Genomic DNA, 22381 nt, shown 5'->3' on the forward strand with positions numbered 1-22381 from the left:
TCATAGTAATAAAGTACCCTTTATATATAATATCATAGTAATAAAGTACCCTCTATATATAATATCATAGTAATAAAGTACCCTCTGTATATAATATCATAGTAATAAAGTACACGCTGTATATAATATCATAGTAATATAGTACCCTCTATATATAATATCATACTAATAAAGTACCCTCTATATATAATATCATAGTAATAAAGTACCCTCTATATATAATATCATACTAATAAAGTACCCTCTATATATAATATCATAGTAATAAAGTACCCTCTATATATAATATCATACTAATAAAGTACCCTCTATATATAATATCATAGTAATAAAGTACCCGCTGTATATAATATCATAGTAATAAAGTACCCTCTATATATAATATCATAGTAATAAAGTACCCTCTATATATAATATCATAGTAATAAAGTACCCTCTATATATAATATCATAGTAATAAAGTACCCTCTATATATAATATCATAGTAATAAAGTACCCTCTATATATAATATCATAGTAATAAAGTACCCTCTGTATATAATATCATAGTAATAAAGTACCCTCTATATATAATATCATAGTAATAAAGTACCCTCTATGTATAATATCATAGTAATAAAGTACCCTCTATATATAATATCATAGTAATAAAGTACCCTCTATATATAATATCATAGTAATAAAGTACCCTCTATATATAATATCATAGTGATAAAGTACCCTTTATATATAATATCATAGTAATAAAGTACCCTCTATATATAATATCATACTAATAAAGTACCCGCTGTATATAATATCATAGTAATAAAGTACCCTCTATATATAATATCATAGTAATAAAGTACCCTCTGTATATAATATCATAGTAATAAAGTACCCGCTGTATATAATATCATAGTAATAAAGTACCCTCTATATATAATATCATAGTAATAAAGTACCCTCTGTATATAATATCATAGTAATAAAGTACCCTCTATATATAATATCATAGTAATAAAGTACCCTCTATGTATAATATCATAGTAATAAAGTACCCTCTATATATACTATCATAGTAATAAAGTACCCTCTATATATAATATCATAGTAATAAAATACCTGCTGTATATAATATCATAGTAATAAAGTACCCTCTGTATATAATATCATAGTAATAAAGTACACGCTGTATATAATATCATAGTAATATAGTACCCTCTATATATAATATCATACTAATAAAGTACCCTCTATATATAATATCATAGTAATAAAGTACCCTCTATATATAATATCATACTAATAAAGTACCCTCTATATATAATATCATAGTAATAAAGTACCCTCTATATATAATATCATACTAATAAAGTACCCTCTATATATAATATCATAGTAATAAAGTACCCGCTGTATATAATATCATAGTAATAAAGTACCCTCTATATATAATATCATAGTAATAAAGTACCCTCTATATATAATATCATAGTAATAAAGTACCCTCTATATATAATATCATAGTAATAAAGTATACAAACATATACAGTATATGAAATACATGATATGCATGTAGACAACTTCATGGTAAACCATTCTAGAAAAGATCCTAAAAGCAACTCCTCGTTCATCCCTTTGGATCAGACCTGGACAAATGAAGGGCCGGGGGCCACATGGGGCCCCTTAAGCTTTTCAATCTGTCCCGCCTGACATGACCTAGTCATTGTTTAAGATGTAGTATTAAGTGTAGCTGCCATTATGATGTAAGTCAGTAGGAAACAGCAGGTACAACGCGAGGTTCTGTTGATATAAAAAGTGCTTCTCGCCTTCCTGTCGGTCGTTTTTTCTTAATAATGATCTGGCAGCAGCCAGACCCTGAGGTTTCTGGCACGGCCGCTCTACCCGTCACGCCATGACACCATCTGTTTGTACCACGCGGCTGACTTCGGTTTCCATCTTGACCTCTGCCCTCCTTGTCTAGGAGCCCCACCGTGTCTACCCCTCCATCCCCGCCAGCCAGCGCAGACCCATCAGAGTCCTCTCGCTGTTTGACGGCATCGCCACAGGTCAGCCCGCACACAAATAGCAGCGTGTATTGTCGGGGGCTTTGGCTTCAAGTCCGTGGTCACCCTGCAGGCTACCTGGTGTTGAAGGACCTGGGCTTTAAAATCCAGACTTACGTGGCCTCCGAGATTTGTGAGGACTCCCTGGCGGTCACGCTGGTCAACCACGAGGGGAAGATCAACCAAGTTGGAGACACCCGCAACATCTCCAAGGAGCTGGTAAGAAGCTCCCGCACGCCATGAAGTGGTGTTGAAGGACTGACTTCATCACTTTTCACTTCTAGATCCAGGAGTGGGGTCCCTTTGACCTGCTGATTGGTGGAAGCCCCTGCAACGACCTCTCCATCGTCAACCCCATCCGCAAAGGAATCTACGGTTGGTGATTGATTGGCACTCTATATGTTTTGTTTGTCTGCGATGAGGTGGCCACTTGTCCGGGGTCTACCCCGCCTTCCGCCCGATTGTAGCTGAGATAGGCTCCAGCGACCCCGAAGGGAATAAGCGGTAGAAAATGGATGTTTTGTTTCTTCAAGATGTCCTCTTTGTCCCAAAGGAAGGCTCTCAATTGGTGCACTTCCACTTCAATGTGCTAAGATCCAAATAGCGTGTGCTATTAGTGGGCTTCACCATTTATGACCCAACTTTTTCCACTCCAGGTGTCAATGACATGTAACCAAACAAAGTCAACACAAGGTCATACGTAACACACTTATTCAACTTTGTGGACATGAACAAATACATTATACATCATTTACAATGACACATATCTACATCCTTTGCAATGCATGATGGGTAAGGCTGAAACGACGTCATCGGTTACGTAAATACGTCGACGCCGTTTTTATGCGTCGACGCATAAAAAGTTGTGTGCATGTAGCGTGCTTAGTCTGGAGGCTAAATACACACAGTGTGTTATGTAACTGTTGTTTAGTGTTGATATTCTTTGCTTAGTTTGATAAATGTTGGAGCAGTTTGCTTCATCAGGAGGGTGAAGTCGCTCAACTTAAAGTGTTGGATTTAACTGTGTTGGATCATTGACTGCTGGTGAGGGCATAGAAAAAGGGGCATTTTTCTACCAGTAGACAGCGTTTAAGATCGAGTGTTGCACTGCTAAATTAATAATATATTTATATTGAATATGGATTTTAAATATGTATCTAAATAGGTGGTTAATTGGTTAGGTATTAATTTATTTGCATATTGGGTTTTCTGCTGCATTTATCTATTGTGTTTCTGGGTTTAAATGTATTTTATATGTATCTTGCTGCATTTATGTTGAGACAATTTATTTAAAATCTGTTTTAACTTAAAGGGAAAAGATGTGTCCATTTTCTTGCACTTGTTTAATGGTTAAGAGTTTGATAGCCTAATTAATAATTGTAAATTATGGGATTGATAATTGATTGATTTTTTACAGCATGTTAATCTTGTGGTGTTTTGTCCTTAAAGGTTTTTCACCTACTAAAGAAGCTAAAGGCTACTAAAGACAGCTAATGACAGCTAAAGAAACTAAAGTCTACTAACACTGCTAAAGACTGCTAAAAAGACTAAAGAAGAAAAAAGAAGCTGTTTCTTCGTTGGAAAAACTGTTGCAAACTAAAGGAAAATAAAAGTAAAAAGTAACTCCGGTCTGGTCTTTTGAGTGAAATCCAGAAGCCACATTCAGCATTGGTACATCCCTTCAAGTGTGGGATAAGCACAGCGAAAAAAGCCAAACACTTGACAGTTGTTGTATGCACACTCTGTCGAGCGGAAATGGCCTATCATAGCAGCACAACGGCTATGAAGGAACATTTGAAAAGAAAACACCCGACAGCGTTCTTGCCATCACCATCAACTAGTCAATGGTCCGCGTGAGTATACGTTGTCATCATTACACAAAAACATGAATGTGTCATTTGTATCTGCGTTGTAAATTCATAAACTAAAACACCGTTTCGCTCTGAGAGGCGCGTTTGGCGTGCCTGTTCAGTGTTTACAAAGACGCGCTCCTCTTTAACGCTAACGTTAATTAGTTGTGCAAATACCTTTTACAACATTAACAGTTACATATACTATGTACAAACCAACAATTCACTTTCACTTTAATCATACTATCATTGTTGTGTTATTAAGCAAAATAAGCAATACTTTTACTTTTGTTGAAATGTTTACACTGTTACAGAATATTTCGTTTTGCACTTTTTTGTATTGGATGTTTATCTTTATTTTTGCACATTTTAAAGCAAAATAAGCAATACTTTTACTTTAGAAATGCTTATACTATTGCAGAATATTAAGATTTGCACTGGATGTTTACTTTTATATTTGCACATTAAAAAGCAAATAAGCTACTTTTAATTTTGTTAAATGTTAAAAGTTTTAAATGTTTACATTGTTACAGAATATTTTGTCATGTTGTTGTCAATGTTGACTGAGTGGCCATACTTTTTTTTTTGTAAATAAGTCATACCTTTTGAAAAAACTGGCCTAAATTTATTTTTTCATCTTCATTTCAAATAAAAAAATAATCGGTAAAAGCAAAAATAATCTATAGATTAATCGAAAAAAATAATATATACGGTAGATTAACCGATTAATCGAAAAAAATAATCTATAGATTAATCGATAGAATAATAATCGTTAGCTGCAGCCTTAATGATGGGTAATATATCTCCATACTTCCCCATGTCAGCATTTTAGCTGCTTGATATTTCTGATTGGTTACAAAACGTTAAGGAATCTAACTTTCCCATACACTTAATAGTCAATGTTGTATCATTTGTACTTCATATTGCATTGTCATCAGGGTTTGTTTTAATCCAGGTGTGTCCAAAGTAGTTTTGGACAAAGCTCCAGTCACTTTGTAATGAAGTAGACAGAAGATTAAAGAAGGTGGCCGCCACATCCTTGTTGGTTCTGTTGGTGGTCAACAGATGATCAATTGTAGCAAAATGTGACCTTAATACCTCCAGTCCTGTGGGCTTCATTCATTTTGGAGCGCGATAAAAGTGCTAACAAACCCTTCTCTCCTCCAGAGGGTTCCGGAAGGCTCTTCTTTGACTTCTACCGCGTCCTGCAGATGCTGAAGCCCAAGGAGAAAGACTCCAGGCCGTTCTTCTGGCTGTTTGAGAACGTAGTCTTCATGAACACTCACGACAAAGTCAACATCTGCCGCTTCCTCGAGGTTCTTCTGGCCTTTTTTGGTGTTTCTTTGTTTACGTTGTCTCTCCTTCATTCTCACGCTTGGGTTCTCCTTCGACAGTGCAACCCAGTCCTGGTGGACGCCGTCAAAGTCAGCCCGGCCCACCGAGCTCGTTACTTCTGGGGGAACATTCCAGGGATGAGCAGGTGAGTCCACTTACTTACTCCTTAGATGTGTGCTGCTTACCGTATTTTCCGCACCATAAAGCGCCCTGGGTTATAAGCCGCGCCTTCAATGAACGGCATATTTCAAAACTTTGTCCACCTATAAGCCGCCTGGTGTTGTAAGCCGCATCTAACTGCGCTAAAGGAATGTCAAAAAAACAGTCAGATAGGTCAGTCAAACTTTAATAATATATTAAAAACCAGCGTGATGTGGGCGCGCATGGAGTCGTATATCAACATGGACAGAGCTGCGTGAAAAAAGCCACCCGGCCTCTTCGCGTAAACTTAAACTTACCTTAACCACTCGCTCATCTTTTCTTCATCCATCCCTTCGAGTTAGCTTTTATGATGACGCCGGCTGGAAAGGTCTCTTTTGGCAAGGTCTTCCTTTTGAATATCACCATGGGTGGAAGTTTCTGGCCATTAGCATGGCAAGCTAGAACCACAGTGAAGGATGACTTCTCATTCCCTGTGGTGCGAATATTCACCGTACGTGCTCCCGTTGTATCCACAGTGCGGTTCACAGGAATATCAGTTGCTGTGAAATAGTAATCCGTGTGCGGATGGAGAGATTGCGTCTTTTCATGAAGCGGATCCCTGACGCTTAGTAGGAGCCATTTTGTGGTCTTTACAGATGTAAACACACAAAGGAAATGAAACGTACCGGTACGGTAATATCCGCGCGCTTTTTCTTCTTCTACGCGGGCGGGTGGTTGCTTACAGTAGAAGAAGAAGCGCTTCCTGTTCTATGGGGGCGGGTGCTTACCTTGGCGGTTGCTTGCGTAGAAGAAGAAGCGCTTCCTGTTCTACCGGGAAAAAAGATGGCGGCTGTTTACCGAAGTTGCGAGACCGAAACTTTATGAAAATGAATCTTAATATTAATCCATATATAAAGCGCACCGGGTTATAAGGCGCACTGTCAGCTTTTGAGAAAATTTGTGGTTTTTAGGTGCGCCTTATAGTGCGTAAAATACGGTACTTTGTTTGGCTTCTCCATCTTGCTGACTCTTGTAGGCTGTTCTGTTAAAGTGTCCTTGTCTCCTCCAGACCCATCACAGCCTCCCAAAGTGACAAGTTGAATCTCCAGGACTGTTTGGAGATCGGCAGAGAAGCCAGGGTGAGTGAGTCCTCTACTCCTGAGTCTCAGGCCGTACTCACACCGGACCAGTCGTACCGTGCCTGGGCCCACAAGTCTGGCACCTGTGCGCTGGTTCATGCTTTAGACAGGAACATATCCCCTTTATTACAAGAGGTAGGCCAGGGCTCCACATGGACAACCTGACGCTAGACTTCACATGATTCAAAACTGACCAGAGGTACTCGAGAAAGTAGCCCTCAAAAGACAAAGCCCAAAAGCAGTGAAGTTGGACCAAAGAGGACAAGAACCATCCGGACTGTTCTAGGGTGAAAGTGTAAAAGGCAGCATGTGTGATGGTATGGGGGTGTATTAGTGCCCAAGACATGGGTAACTTACACATCTGTGAAGGCACCATTAATGCTGAAAGGTACATACAGCTTTTGGAGCAACATATGTTGTTATCATGGACGCCCCTGCTTATTTCAGCAAGACGATGCCAAGCCAGGTGTTACAACAGCGTGGCTTCATAGTAAAAGAGTGCGGGTACTAGACTGGCCTGCCTGTAGTCCAGACATTGTAAATGTGTGAAGGCTAAAATATGAGAAGGGAGACTGTTGAACAACTTAAGCTGTACATCAAGCAAGAATGGGAAAGAATTCCACTTCAAAAATGTGTCTTCTCAGTTCCCAAACCTTTACTGAGACGTCCTCACTAGACTCAGCCACTAAAGAGTCCACACATAAACTCTATAAGTGTCAGGTTATAACGTGGGTCGCAATCAATGTCACTAACAGTCAGTTATGTGTGCTTGTCACTGTTTTGCTAGTTAGCTTATAGCTAACAGTGTAAGACAGTTAAAGGCTTATAACTCTTATTAGGGTGGAACAAGTACTGATCACATGTTGTGTTTATTCATTTGTCAAGAATGTTCATTTGTGTGTTATTAATCATGAAATGCTGTTACTACTGTAAATTACAGAACTGCTAATAGAAACTGTAATGATATATTTTACACTTTATCCCATGCTTACATCTCACTGTGCAACATGTGAAGGTTCCCATGCTTACATCTCACTGTGCAACATGTGAAGGTTCCCGTGCTTACATCTCATTGTGCAACATGTGAAGGTTCCCGTGCTTACATCTCATTGTGCAACATGTGAAGGTTCCCATGCTTACATCTCATTGTGCAACATGTGAAGGTTCCCGTGCTTACATCTCATTGTGCAACATGTGAAGGTTCCCGTGCTTACATCTCATTGTGCAACATGTGAAGGTTCCCATGCTTACATCTCATTGTGCAACATGTGAAGGTTCCCGTGCTTACATCTCATTGTGCAACATGTGAAGGTTCCCATGCTTACATCTCACTGTGCAACATGTGAAGGTTCCCATGCTTACATCTCATTGTGCAACATGTGAAGGTTCCCGTGCTTACATCTCATTGTGCAACATGTGAAGGTTTTAAGGAGAACTAAATGTGATCTCTAAAAGAGGTACAAATGATTTCCAAAGCAGAACGCCCACCCAGACATACAATACTAGTACATAGGTCATGAAAAACAATATATTTGTGTTATTTTCAGCCTGGACTCTCCTACTTGAAGGTGTAAATAATATAATAATAAGCTCTTTGTTGGTTCCAGGTCACCAAAGTGAGAACTATCACAACCAACCCAAACTCTCTGAAGCAAGGCAAAAAAAACGTCTCTCTACTTCCTGTCCTCTGTAATGGCAAAGAGGACAACTTGTGGATCACCGAGCTTGAAAAGTAAGACGTGTGTCTCTGTGTGTGTGTGCGTGTGTGTGTGTGTGTGTGTGTGTGTGTGTGTGTCTGTGTGTGTATGCGTGTTGTTGCGCGAGACCAGTCAGTCCTCCCTTGGGAATAAAACACACTGATCAATCCCAAATTCTTCTGGATGACATATATGTTGAGTAAGAAGGACCCCAGGGACAGAATGGTACTTGGTCAAGTTTTACTGAAGCTTTAGGAGACCAGCCCTTACAACGCCACAATAGCATCAGCAGGCCAGGTCTAAATCCAAACAGAAAGAGTCATCTTATGTAGAGAGAAAACAGCCCCTCCCGCCCAGAAAGAAATGCAGCTGCTACTTCAAAACAGATAAGGAACTGGCCAGGTGTAGCGGATTTTATAGACCAGGCTCAGTGCAAGTTGTTTGACTCTGTCCTCCACCCTGAGCCAGCCCACTTTGGAGAAGTGGGTAGGAGTGAGGTGGGATCTGGGGTGGAGGTCTAGAAGTAATCTGACTAGCTTGTTCTGGGATGTTTGGAGTCTAGATTTGAGGGTTTTGGAGGTGCTAGGGTACCAGGAGGTGCATGCGTAATGGAAAAAGGGTTGAATGAGAGTTCCCGCCAGAATCTTCATCTTCTCTGAGTGGCCCTCAAACACGCACCTCAAGTGTCTAATCAAAACTTATGTTTGTGTGGACTAAGTAGGAACAACTAAGTGCAACCATACGTCAACTACCGGATTGTTAAACACATACATACATTATATGTATGTATGTATGTACCGTATGTATGTATGAATATATGTATGTATGTATGTATGTATGTACCGTATGTATGTATGTATATATGTATGTATGTATGTATGTATGTATGTATGTATGTATGTATATATGGATATATGTATATATGTATGTATGTATGTATGTATGTACCGTATGTACCGTATGTCTGTATTTATGTATTTATGTACCATATGTATGTACCGTATGTATGTATGTATGTATGTATGTAGCGTATGTATGTATGTATGTATGTACCGTATGTATATATGTATGTATGTATGTATATACCATATGTATGTATGTATGTATGTATGTATGTATATATGTACCGGTATGTATGTATATACCGTATGTATGTATATATAGATATATGTATATATGTATGTATGTACCGTATGTATGTATGTACCGTATGTCTGTATTTATGTATTTATGTACCATATGTCTGTATATATATGTACCGTATGTATGTATGTATGTATGTATGTATGTATGTACCGTATGTATGTATGTATGTACCGTATGTATGTATGTATGTATGTATGTACCGTATGTATGTATGTACCGTATGTATGTATGTATGTACTGTATGTATGTATGTATTTATGTACTGTATGTACCGTATTTTCCGCACTATAAGGCGCACCTAAAAACCACAATTTTTCTCAAAAGCTGACAGTGCGCCTTATAACCCGGTGCGCTTTATTACGATTCATTTTCATAAAGTTTCGGTCTCGCAACTTCGGTAAACAGCCGCCATCTTTTTTCCCGGTAGAACAGGAAGCGCTTCTTCTTCTACGCAAGCAACCGCCAAGGAAAGCACCCGCCCCCATAGAACAGGAAGCGCTTCACCCGCCCCCATAGAACAGGAAGCGCTTCACCCGCCCCCGGAAGAAGAAGAAAAAACGCGCGGATATCACCGTACGTTTCATTTCCTGTTTACATCTGTAAAGACCACAAAATGGCTCCTACTACGCGACAAGGATCCGGTTCATAAAAAGACGCAATCTCTCCATCCGCACACGGATTACTATTTCACAGCAACTGATATTCCTGTGAACCGCACTGTGGAACGGGAGCACGTACGGTGAATATTCGCACCACAGGGAATGAGAAGTCATCCTTCACTGTGGTTCTAGCTTGCCATGCTAATGGCCAGAAACTTCCACCCATGGTGATATTCAAAAGGAAGACCTTGCCAAAAGAGACCTTTCCAGCCGGCGTCATCATAAAAGCTAACTCGAAGGGATGGATGGATGAAGAAAAGATGAGCGAGTGGTTAAGGGAAGTTTACACGAAGAGGCCGGGTGGCTTTTTTCACACAGCTCCGAAGGCGAACACACCTTCACTAAGACGGGCAGACAGCGCCGGTCGACATACGCCAACATCTGCCAGTGGATCGTAAATGCCTGGGCAGATATTTCGGTCACAACTGTGGTCCGAGCTTTCCGGAAGGCAGGATTCACAGAACAACAGCGACACTGACTCCCGATGACTTCTACGAGACGGAACCGGCCATTTTGGATACCACGCTTGCGCAACTTTTCAATTCGGACACCGAAGACGAAGAATTCGAAGGATTTACGAATGAAGAATAACTTCAGAAGGTGAGCGCTATGTTTATTTTGTGTGTTGTGACATTAACGTTCGAGCAACATTATGTTGCTATTTATTGCTCTACACCATTTTGAATTTTACTATGTTTGTGATTGCACATTTGCGTACATTTTGGGACAGAGTTGTTAGAACGCTGGTTTTCAATATATTATTAAAGTTTGACTGAACTATCTGACTGTTTTTTTGACATTCACTTTAGCGCAGCGTAGGCGCGGCTTATAGTCCGGGGCGGCTTATTGGTGGACAAAATTATGAAATATGTAATTCATAGAAGGTGCGGCTAATAATCCGGTGCGCCTTATAGTGCGGAAAATACGGTATGTATTATGTATGTATGTATGTATGTATGTATGTATGTATGTATGTGTGTATGTATATATATATATATGTATGTATGTATGTACCGTATGTATGTCTGTATGTATGTATGTATGTATGTATATATGTATATATGTATTTATATGTATGTATGTATATATATGTACGTATGTACGTAGGTATGTATGTATGTAAAACTACTGTGTCTTGATGTCCAAGACAAATTTCTCCTGGGAGACAATAAAGCTAATTATTATTGTTATTATTATTATTGTTATGGAAGACAAATAAGCATAAAACATCACAAGTCCCTGGCATTTTAGCTCACCAAATCCTGCTAGGAAGAAGTTAGTGAAAAGGTAGCGTAGCCGCGACTAAGGTAGGTACGTGTCAGTGAGTGGGCGGTGCTCGGCTCATTCATTCCGCAGGTAGGAATAGTCTGTTCCAGGGTCAAACTGTCATGAAAGCTTTTGCAAAGTGTGCAGTCAATATTCCACTTGAACAGTTTTCTCTTCTGTCTCATCCTGACCAGGATCTTCGGCTTCCCCAAGCATTACACGGACGTGAGGAACATGAACCGCCAGCAGAGGCAGAAGGTGCTGGGCAAGGCCTGGTGTGTGCCCGTCATCCGCCACCTCTTTGCCCCGCTCAAGGACTACTTTGCCTGCGAGGAGCTCACCCACCCGTGCCACTCCCCTCCTCCCCTGCAGCTCAGGTAGAACACCTTTTATCTTACATTCTCAAATACGCTCCAATGAGGCAGGATGACCCATAATGTGGGTTGTTGGGGTGAGCAAATCAAGCGCTCCTTTTCTCTCATCCAATATAAAACAAAACAATATCAAACTTTATCAGCAAAAACCAGAGCGTGTTTTGAGGCCTGCTGCTAAAGACGCTGCCTCCAAGCCAAGAAAGGTGTGCACAAACTACATTTAGAACAAAATAGATACAAATAAGTTATCGGTCGTGGTATCTGAAGAAGCAGGTATCCACACCTGTATCAGCTTGAAAGAGAATATTCCCACTCCAAATGTGTACAGGTCATGAGATACATCCACTAATGTGACAGGTTGATTATCAACTCATTTTAACATATATATTCTGTGCATGTTTGTATTGTCTGCAGCTTTGGATTTTCAGTTGAGGAAAAATGTCACAAAGCATTAAGAGTAATGAACATCATTTTCAGGTCTTTCTTACATTTTTATTTTTTCACACTCAGGGAAAAACAAATCATGTTTTATGGTCATTTTTTTTGTCCAAGTTTTGCACAACTTTGACTCGCTGCTGCCTCCTGAGGAACCAAGTGGTATTACGAGTGTTGAGACGAGCATACTGTACACAATAACCGCTGCTACTTCAACTTTTGTTTATTGGTGACGCAAAGTCACACTTTTTACACAATAAAATATTTGATTGGACGTCAGTGTTCTGTGTTTTTAACCTCCCCCCCCCCCCAGTTTTAACACATTTGTTTTATTTGTTTTGCAACTGCATTTCTGGAACAAGACACACAGAAACAGCTATTATTGGAGGAATGAGGCGGAAAATACTTTCTTATATATTGTTTTGTATACAACAATACTATAATATGCTGTATGTGTGTGTATGTCATTGGTTCTCAAACTTTTTTTGTCATCCCCCACTTTGGACAAGGGGGAGTTTTCAAGCCCCACCTGCCCCCATCGCCCCAACAGAGCGCTAATGCCAAGCTTTAACATTTTCAAATTTATTGAACATCAAGTTGTATACATTCAAACTCAATAACATAAAATAACATTAAGTTCAATAATAAATAAAATAACTGTGCAGCTGTGGTATAACTTGCATCAAGTTCAATAATAAATAAAATAACTTCCATCAAGTTCAATAATAAATAAAACAAAAGTATTATAACTTGCATCAAGTTCAATAATAAATCAAAAAAAGTGTTATAACTTGCATCACGTTCAATATTAAATAAAAAAAACTGTTATAACTTGCATCAAGTTCAATAATAAATCAAAAAAAGTGTTTTAACTTGCATCAAGTTCAATAATAAATTTAAAAAAGTGTTATAACTTGCATCAAGTTCAATAATAAATCAAAAAAGTGTTATAACTTGCATCAAGTTCAATAATAAATCAAAAAGTGTTATAACTTGCATCAAGTTCAATAATAAATCAAATAACTTGCATCAAGTTCAATAATAAATCAAAAAAAGTGTTATAACTTGCATCAAGTTCAATAATAAATAAAACAAAAGTGTTATAACTTGCATCAAGTTCAATAATAAAAAAAAAGTGTTATAACTTGCATCAAGTTCAATAATAAATCAAATTAAAGTGTTATAACTTGCATCAAGTTCAATAATACATCAAATAACTTGCATCAAGTTCAATAATAAATAAAACAAAAGTGTTATAACTTGCATCAAGTTCAATAATAAATAAAACAAAAGTGTTATAACTTGCATCAAGTTCAATAATAAGAAAAAAGTGTTATAACTTGCATCAAGTTCAATAATAAATCAAATAAAAGTGTTATAACTTGCATCAAGTTCAATAATACATCAAATAACTTGCATCAAGTTCAATAATAAGTCAAAAAAAGTGTTATAACTTGCATCAAGTTCAATAATAAATAAAACAAAAGTGTTATAACTTGCATCAAGTTCAATAATAAAAAAAAAGTGTTATAACTTGCATCAAGTTCAATAATAAATCAAATTAAAGTGTTATAACTTGCATCAAGTTCAATAATACATCAAATAACTTGCATCAAGTTCAATAATAAGTCAAAAAAAGTGTTATAACTTGCATCAAGTTCAATAATAAATAAAACAAAAGTGTTATAACTTGCATCAAGTTCAATAATAAGAAAAAAGTGTTATAACTTGCATCAAGTTCAATAATAAATCAAATAAAAGTGTTATAACTTGCATCAAGTTCAATAATACATCAAATAACTTGCATCAAGTTCAATAATAAGTCAAAAAAAGTGTTATAACTTGCATCAAGTTCAATAATAAATAAAACAAAAGTGTTATAACTTGCATCAAGTTCAATAAAAAAAAAAGTGTTATAACTTGCATCAAGTTCAATAATAAATCAAATTAAAGTGTTATAACTTGCATCAAGTTCAATAATAAATCAAATAACTTGCATCAAGTTCAATAATAAATCAAAAAAAGTGTTATAACTTGCATCAAGTTCAATAATAAATAAAACAAAAGTGTTATAACTTGCATCAAGTTCAATAATAAGAAAAAAGTGTTATAACTTGCATCAAGTTCAATAATAAATCAAATAAAAGTGTTATAACTTGCATCAAGTTCAATAATACATCAAATAACTTGCATCAAGTTCAATAATAAGTCAAAAAAAGTGTTATAACTTGCATCAAGTTCAATAATAAGTCAAAAAATGTGTTATAACTTGCATCAAGTTCAATAATAAATAAAACAAAAGTGTTATAACTTGCATCAAGTTCAATAATAAAAATAAGTACCGGTAATTTCCATTTATTTATATAGCGGATTTCACAGACAGAATCACAAATTGATTTACAGTGTGTATAGAAAATGAAAGCATAGTAAAAAAATAATCTAAGAATATAATAATTAAAAAATAAAATTTAAAGTGAAATTTCCTCCCGTTCCTCGCGCCCCACCTGTCATGTCTCTATTCCCCACCAGTGGGGCGCGCCCCACACTTTGAGAAACGCTGGTGTATGTACACACAATATACCGTATTTTTCGGACTATAAGTGGCAGTTTTTTTCATAGTTTGGGTGCGACTTATACTCAGGAGCGACTTATGTGTGAAATGATGAACACATTAGCGTAAAATATCAAATCATATTATTGATGTCATTGACGTAAGAGACTAGACGTATAAGATTTCATGGGATTTAGCGATTAGGAGTGACAGATTGTATAGCATGTTCTATATGTTATAGTTATTTGAATGACTCTTACCATAATATGTTACGTTAACATACCAGTTGGTTATTTATGCCTCATATAACGTACACTTATTCAGCCTGTTGTTCACTATTCTTCATTTATTTTAAATTGCCTTTCAAATGTCTATTCTTGCTGTTGGCTTTTATCAAATACATTTCCCCAAAGAATGCGACTTATACTCCAGTGCGACTTATATATATATATATATATATATATATATATATATATATATATATATATATATATATATATATATATATATATATATGTATATATATATATATATATGTATATATACATACTGTGTATATATATATATATATATGTATATATATATATATATATATATATATATATATATATATATATATGTATATATATATATATATATATATATATATATATATATATATATATATATATATATATATATATACACAGTATGTATATATACATGACGTATTTTTTGGAGTATAAGTAAAAATACGTTATGTATATACATTATGTATGTATATATATATATATATATATATATATATATATATATATATATATATATATGTGTATATATATATATATATATATATATATATATACATATATATATATATATATATATATATATATATATATATATATATATATATATATATATATACATAACATATTTTTTGGAGTATAAGTCGCACCGGCCGAAAATGCATAATAAAGAAGGAAAAAAACATATATAAGTCGCACTGGAGTATAATAATAATAATAATAATAATAAAAAATACGTTATGTATATATATATATATATATATATATATATATATATATATATATATATATATATATACATAACGTATTTTTTGGAGTATAAGTAAAAATACGTTATGTATATACGTTATGTATGTATATATATATATATATATATATATATATATATATATATATATATATATATATATATATATATATATATATATATACATAACGTATTTTTTGGAGTGTAAGTAAAAATACGTTATGTATATACGTTATGTATGTGTATATGTATATATATATATATATATATATATATATATATATATAACATATTTTTTGGAGTATAAGTAAAAATACGTTATGTATATACGTTATGTATGTATATATATATATATATATATATATATATATACATATATATATACATATATATATATATATATATATATATATACACACATAACGTATTTTTTGGAGTATAAGTCGCACCGGCCGAAAATGCATAATAAAGAAGGAAAAAAACATATATAAGTCGCACTGGAGTATAAGTCGCATTTTTTGGGGAAATGTGTACGTATGTATGTATATATATATATATACACATATAAACTTACAAACCCCGTTTCCATATGAGTTGGGAAATTGTGTTAGATGTAAATATAAACGGAATACAATGATTTGCAAATCCTTTTCAAGCCATATTCAGTTGAATATGCTACAAAGACAACATATTTGATGTTCAAACTCATAAACATTTTTTTTTTTGCAAATAATCATTAACTTTAGAATTTGATGGCAGCAACACGTGACAAAGAAGTTGGGAAAGGTGGCAATAAATACTGATAAAGTTGAGGAATGCTCATCAAAGACTTATTTGGAACATCCCACAGGTGTGCAGGCTAATTGGGAACAGGTGGGTGCCATGATTGGGTATAAAAGTAGATTCCATGAAATGCTCAGTCATTCACAAACAAGGATGGGGCGAGGGTCACCACTTTGTCAACAAATGCGTGAGCAAATTGTTGAACAGTTTAAGAAAAACATTTCTCAAGCAGCTATTGCAAGGAATTTAGGGATTTCACCATCTACGCTCCGTAATATCATCAAAGGGTTCAGAGAATGTGGAGAAATCACTGCACGTAAGCAGCTAAGCCCGTGACCTTCCATCCCTCAGGCTGTACTGCATCAACAAGCGACATCCGTGTGTAAAGGATATCACCACATGGGCTCAGGAACACTTCAGAAATGAATGTGGAGAAATCACTGCACGTAAGCAGCTAAGCTCGTGACCTTCCATCCCTCAGGCTGTACTGCATCAACAAGCGACATCAGTGTGTAAAGGATATCACCACATGGGCTCAGGAACACTTCAGAAACCCACTGTCAGTAACTACAGTTGGTCGCTACATCTGTAAGTGCGAGTTAAAACTCTCCTATGCAAGGCGAAAACCGTTTATCAACAACACCCAGAAACGCCGTCGGCTTCGCTGGGCCTGAGCTCATCTAAGATGGACTGATACAAAGTGGAAAAGTGTTCTGTGGTCTGACCAGTCCACATTTCAAATTGTTTTTGGAAACTGTGGACGTCGTGGAGAGGAAAAGAACCATCCGGATTGTTCTAGGGTGAAAGTGTAAAAGGCAGCATGTGTGATGGTATGGGGGTGTATTAGTGGCCAAGACATGGGTAACTTACACATCTGTGAAGGCACCATTAATGCTGAAAGGTACATACAGCTTTTGGAGCAACATATGTTGCCATCCAAGCAACGTTACCATGGACGCCCCTGCTTATTTCAGCAAGACAATGCCAAGCCACGTGTTACATCAACGTGGCTTCATAGTAAAAGAGTGCGGGTACTAGACTGGCCTGCCTGTAGTCCAGACCTGTCTCCCATTGAAAATGTGAAGCCTAAAATAGCACGAGGGAGACCCCCGGACTGTTGAACAACTTAAGCTGTACATCAAGCAAGAATGGGAAAGAATTCCACCTGAGAAGCTTCAAAAATGTGTCTCCTCAGTTCCCAAACCTTTACTGAGTGTTGTTAAAAGGAAAGGCCATGTAACACAGTGGTGAACATGCCCTTTCCCAACTACTTTGGCACGTGTTGCAGCCATGAAATTCTAAGTTAATTATTATTTGCAAAAAAAAAAATAAAGTTTATGAGTTTGAACATCAAATATGTTGTCTTTGTAGCATATTCAACTGAATATGGCTTGAAAAGGATTTGCAAATCATTGTATTCCGTTTATATTTACATCTAACACCATTTCCCAACTCATATGGAAACGGGGTTTGTATATATATATATACAGGAGGATCACAGGTCAAAAGTGGTAAAGGAATGGCTAAATCAGGCTAGAATGAAGGTTTTAGAATGACCTTCCCAAAGTCCTGACTTGAAGGTGTGGACAATGCTGAAGAAACAAGTCCATGTCAGAAAACTGTGGTCAAGTGGTCAAGCAGAAGCTTGTGGATGGCTACCAAAAGCGCCTTATTGCAGGTCAACTTGCCAAGGGACATGTAAGCAAATATTGACATTGCTGTATGTATACTTTTCACCCTTTTCAGCCATAATAAATTCATAAAAGAAGCAAACTTCATGAATGTTTTTTGTGACCAACAAGTATGTGCTACAATCACTACATCACAACAAAATAAGAGTAGTAGAAATGATTGTAAAGTCAAGACAGCCATGACATGATGTTCGGGACAAGCGGTAGAAAAATGGATGGATGGATGCCTTGTGTTGCGAGTGTGTGTGTGTGTGTGTGTGTGTCCACTCCGCAGCACTAGGCGGCGGTAAAGAGTAAATAGGATGACGTCACACTCTGACGTCGAACACCACGAAGAATAAATGAAAAGAGGAAGAAGTAGAAAAAAAAAACCAAGAAGACAACACTTCCATCTTTTCTTCCGCTGCTTTTGGACTCTGAGCAAACCTTTTAGACGACAGCCAGCACGACTTTGGACTTAAAAGGTGGGTCCACCTGTAGTGTCCACTTGTGTGTCCGCTGACCGGAGGCCGAAGTCTCCGCCATGAGCCGCGTCACTTTCTGTTCAATAGCGCATCTTCTCACTATTAATAACCCTAATGGCGCATTGTAATGTAGACTAAAGCAGTGTGGTGCATGTTTATGCCATGAAACACTAGTAAGAAGAAGAATAAAAGTCATTTTAGGGCGGGAAAGGTGTGACGGGCCTCACGTTAGTTAGCTTCACTAAGACCAGACATCATTTACATCAACATACTTCATCATCTGCCACATTAATCACAAACATTTTAAAAATATTAGCGTAAATGTGCTTTAAATGATGATATTCATCCCTCTGCTCCCCCGTCAAGTCATGGAAATATCTAGTCTAAATATCTAGTTGCTAAGCTAAGCTAGCAGCGAGCCTTGTTAGCTTGTTTTTTTTTGTATTTCCCCACCCAGACTTGGTTTTAATCACAACTATGATACTCATAATACAAACTCTTCCAATTCCAGCAACTTTTTTTTTGTAGCTGGAATGTAAATAGGACGGGATTGATAGAAGGAAATAAGGCCGCATTTAATTGATGGAGAACATGACTTGACACATGCCATTGAGGTTGGATCGATTCAAAACCGATTTGTTGGTATCAGGTCGATACTAGCGGGGTGAGTTATATGATTTGTAGTTCTTTTCAATGTATTATTTTTTGTTAATATTTATGAATGTATGCATATAGTCAAATATGTGTCAGGGGAGAGGGCAAAATGCCAATGCTTTGAACAGATGCCATTTTTGTTATTGTTTACATGTTTACACTATTGGCTTTGCACTATTATCCCTATTATTTTAACTTGTATTATGTTGATATTATTACATTGTCTTTTGTTGTTTGTTTTTTTTAACATATTTTGGAATAATATACAGGTAAAAGCCAGTAAATTAGAATATTTTGAAAAACTTGATTTATTTCAGTAATTGCATTCAAAAGGTGTAACTTGTACATTATATTTATTCATTGCACACAGACTGATGCATTCAAATGTTTATTTCATTTAATTTTGATGATTTGAAGTGGCAACAAATGAAAATCCAAAATTCCGTGTGTCACAAAATTAGAATATTACTTAAGGCTAATACAAAAAAGGGATTTTTAGAAATGTTGGCCAACTGAAAAGTATGAAAATGAAAAATATGAGCATGTACAATACTCAATACTTGGTTGGAGCTCCTTTTGCCTCAATTACTGCGTTAATGCGGCGTGGCATGGAGTCGATGAGTTTCTGGCACTGCTCAGGTGTTATGAGAGCCCAGGTTGCTCTGATAGTGGCCTTCAACTCTTCTGCGTTTTTGGGTCTGGCATTCTGCATCTTCCTTTTCACAATACCCCACAGATTTTCTATGGGGCTAAGGTCAGGGGAGTTGGCGGGCCAATTTAGAACAGAAATACCATGGTCCGTAAACCAGGCACGGGTAGATTTTGCGCTGTGTGCAGGCGCCAAGTCCTGTTGGAACTTGAAATCTCCATCTCCATAGAGCAGGTCAGCAGCAGGAAGCATGAAGTGCTCTAAAACTTGCTGGTAGACGGCTGCGTTGACCCTGGATCTCAGGAAACAGAGTGGACCGACACCAGCAGATGACATGGCACCCCAAACCATCACCCAACCATGCAAATTTTGCATTTCCTTTGGAAATCGAGGTCCCAGAGTCTGGAGGAAGACAGGAGAGGCACAGGATCCACGTTGCCTGAAGTCTAGTGTAAAGTTTCCACCATCAGTGATGGTTTGGGGTGCCATGTCATCTGTTGGTGTCGGTCCACTCTGTTTCCTGAGATCCAGGGTCAACGCAGCCGTCTACCAGCAAGTTTTAGAGCACTTCATGCTTCCTGCTGCTGACCTGCTCTATGGAGATGGAGATTTCAAGTTCCAACAGGACTTGGCGCAAAATCTACCCGTGCCTGGTTTACGGACCATGGTATTTCTGTTCTAAATTGGCCCGCCAACTCCCCTGACCTTAGCCCCATAGAAAATCTGTGGGGTATTGTGAAAAGGAAGATGCAGAATGCCAGACCCAAAAACGCAGAAGAGTTGAAGGCCACTATCAGAGCAACCTGGGCTCTCATAACACCTGAGCAGTGCCAGAAACTCATCGACTCCATGCCACGCCGCATTAACGCAGTAATTGAGGCAAAAGGAGCTCCAACCAAGTATTGAGTATTGTACATGCTCATATTTTTCATTTTCATACTTTTCAGTTGGCCAACATTTCTAAAAATCCCTTTTTTGTATTAGCCTTAAGTAATATTCTAATTTTGTGACACACGGAATTTTGGATTTTCATTTGTTGCCACTTCAAATCATCAAAATTAAATGAAATAAACATTTGAATGCATCAGTCTGTGTGCAATGAATAAATATAATGTACAAGTTACACCTTTTGAATGCAATTACTGAAATAAATCAAGTTTTTCAAAATATTCTAATTTACTGGCTTTTACCTGTAATTATGACCGGCAACTACGGTACACAAACATTTCGGTTCGGTACGTACCTCGGTTTAGAGGTTCATTTTCGGTACAGTAAGAAAACAACAAAATATACATTTTTGGGTTATTTATTTACCAAATTTGCAAAATCTTCCACCAAAAATATTTTTCTGAGTGTAATATTTGATGTGAAGTAATGGGAACCTTGGATAGGTCAATAATTCATAATAACATTGATTTTGATTCAATATTATGTTTTGAGCAATGACAGTTTGAAAGAAAAAAAAAACAGCTTTGTTTTATTCGAATGGATTTATTACAATCTTTGCAAGCTGGGTTACGTTTGCTGTGGTCTGGAACAAAATGGTACACAAACAACTATCAGTAATGCAGCCAATATTATATACAGATAATGTGTCATGAGACATGCTAATATAATTAAATACACAGAGGACATAAGTAAAGGAAATTAAATGAGCTCAAATATACCTACAAGTGAGCCATTTTGATGCAATAGGCACATAAAGCTAGCCTAAATAGCATGTTAGCATCGATCAGCTTGCAGTCATGCACTGACCAAATATGCCTGATTAGCACTCCAATAAGTCAACATCAACAAAGTTCACCTTTGTGCATTCACACACAGCATAAAACGTTTGGTGGACAAAATGTGACAAAGAAGGAGTGGCATAAAACACGTCTTTGTGGCAGCATCGGAGACTGTAAACAAACTATGGTGAGTTCAAGGAACGCCGAAATTAGTAGGACAAAACGGCGCTGGCCATATACTCTCATCAGAGAATGATGTTTAATATAAACAGTGGGATTTCTAACAATTAGGGAGGTTTGTGTCATGTTTTCCTCCTACAGAAGCCCTAACGGCGTGGCGAAGTTGGTAGAGTGGCCGTGCCAGCAATCGTAGGGTTGCTGGTTACTGGGGTTCAATCCCCACCTTCTACCATCCTAGTCATGTCTGTTGTGTCCTTGGGCAAGACACTTCACCCTTGCTCCTGATGGCTGCTGGTTAGCGCCTTGCATGGCAGCTCCCGCCATCAGTGTGTGAATGTGGAAATAATGTCAAAGCGCTTTGAGTACCTTGAAGGTAGAAAAGCGCTATACAAGTATAACCCATTTATTTATTTATTTATTATTTATTAATCAACATTGCAACTTTTTCTAAATTACATTTAACCTTTAAGCTTTTTAATTTCACTTTTGTTATGTTTTTGTTTATTTGAATAGTATTTTTAGAATGTGCCGTGGGCCTTTAAAACATTAGCTGTGG

The 22381-nt window shown here is 36.9% G+C and overlaps 2 protein-coding genes across 4 annotated transcripts in view; both read left to right on the forward strand.

Annotated features, from left to right (window-relative positions):
- LOC133573042 (uncharacterized) overlaps positions 1-12365 on the forward strand; it is a 68898-nt gene extending 56533 nt beyond the window's left edge. The window contains exons 16-23 of one of the 3 annotated variants that reach the window (XM_061926023.1): positions 1968-2052; positions 2123-2268; positions 2334-2424; positions 5067-5215; positions 5294-5379; positions 6427-6514; positions 8122-8246; positions 11477-12365. In XM_061926023.1, coding sequence (XP_061782007.1) covers positions 1968-2052; positions 2123-2268; positions 2334-2424; positions 5067-5215; positions 5294-5379; positions 6427-6514; positions 8122-8246; positions 11477-11663 — 957 coding nt within the window. In that variant the 3' untranslated portion in view covers positions 11664-12365. Of the gene's footprint in view, positions 1-1967; positions 2053-2122; positions 2269-2333; positions 2425-5066; positions 5216-5293; positions 5380-6426; positions 6515-8121; positions 8247-11476 lie in introns of those variants that run through there. The other 2 variants (XM_061926024.1, XR_009810736.1) reach the window with 2 other exon arrangements.
- Positions 12366-18460: 6095 nt separating this feature from the next.
- The window catches only part of mapre1b (microtubule-associated protein, RP/EB family, member 1b), a 29421-nt gene continuing 25500 nt past the window's right edge, over positions 18461-22381 (forward strand). Inside the window, exon 1 of the mRNA XM_061926026.1 lies at positions 18461-18615. The gene's annotated coding sequence lies outside the window, so the exon portion shown is untranslated. The remainder of the gene's footprint in view (positions 18616-22381) is intronic.

The sequence above is a fragment of the Nerophis lumbriciformis genome, linkage group LG01 (assembly GCF_033978685.3).
Source record: "Nerophis lumbriciformis linkage group LG01, RoL_Nlum_v2.1, whole genome shotgun sequence".
In the NCBI taxonomy this organism is placed as follows: Eukaryota; Metazoa; Chordata; class Actinopteri; order Syngnathiformes; family Syngnathidae; genus Nerophis; species Nerophis lumbriciformis.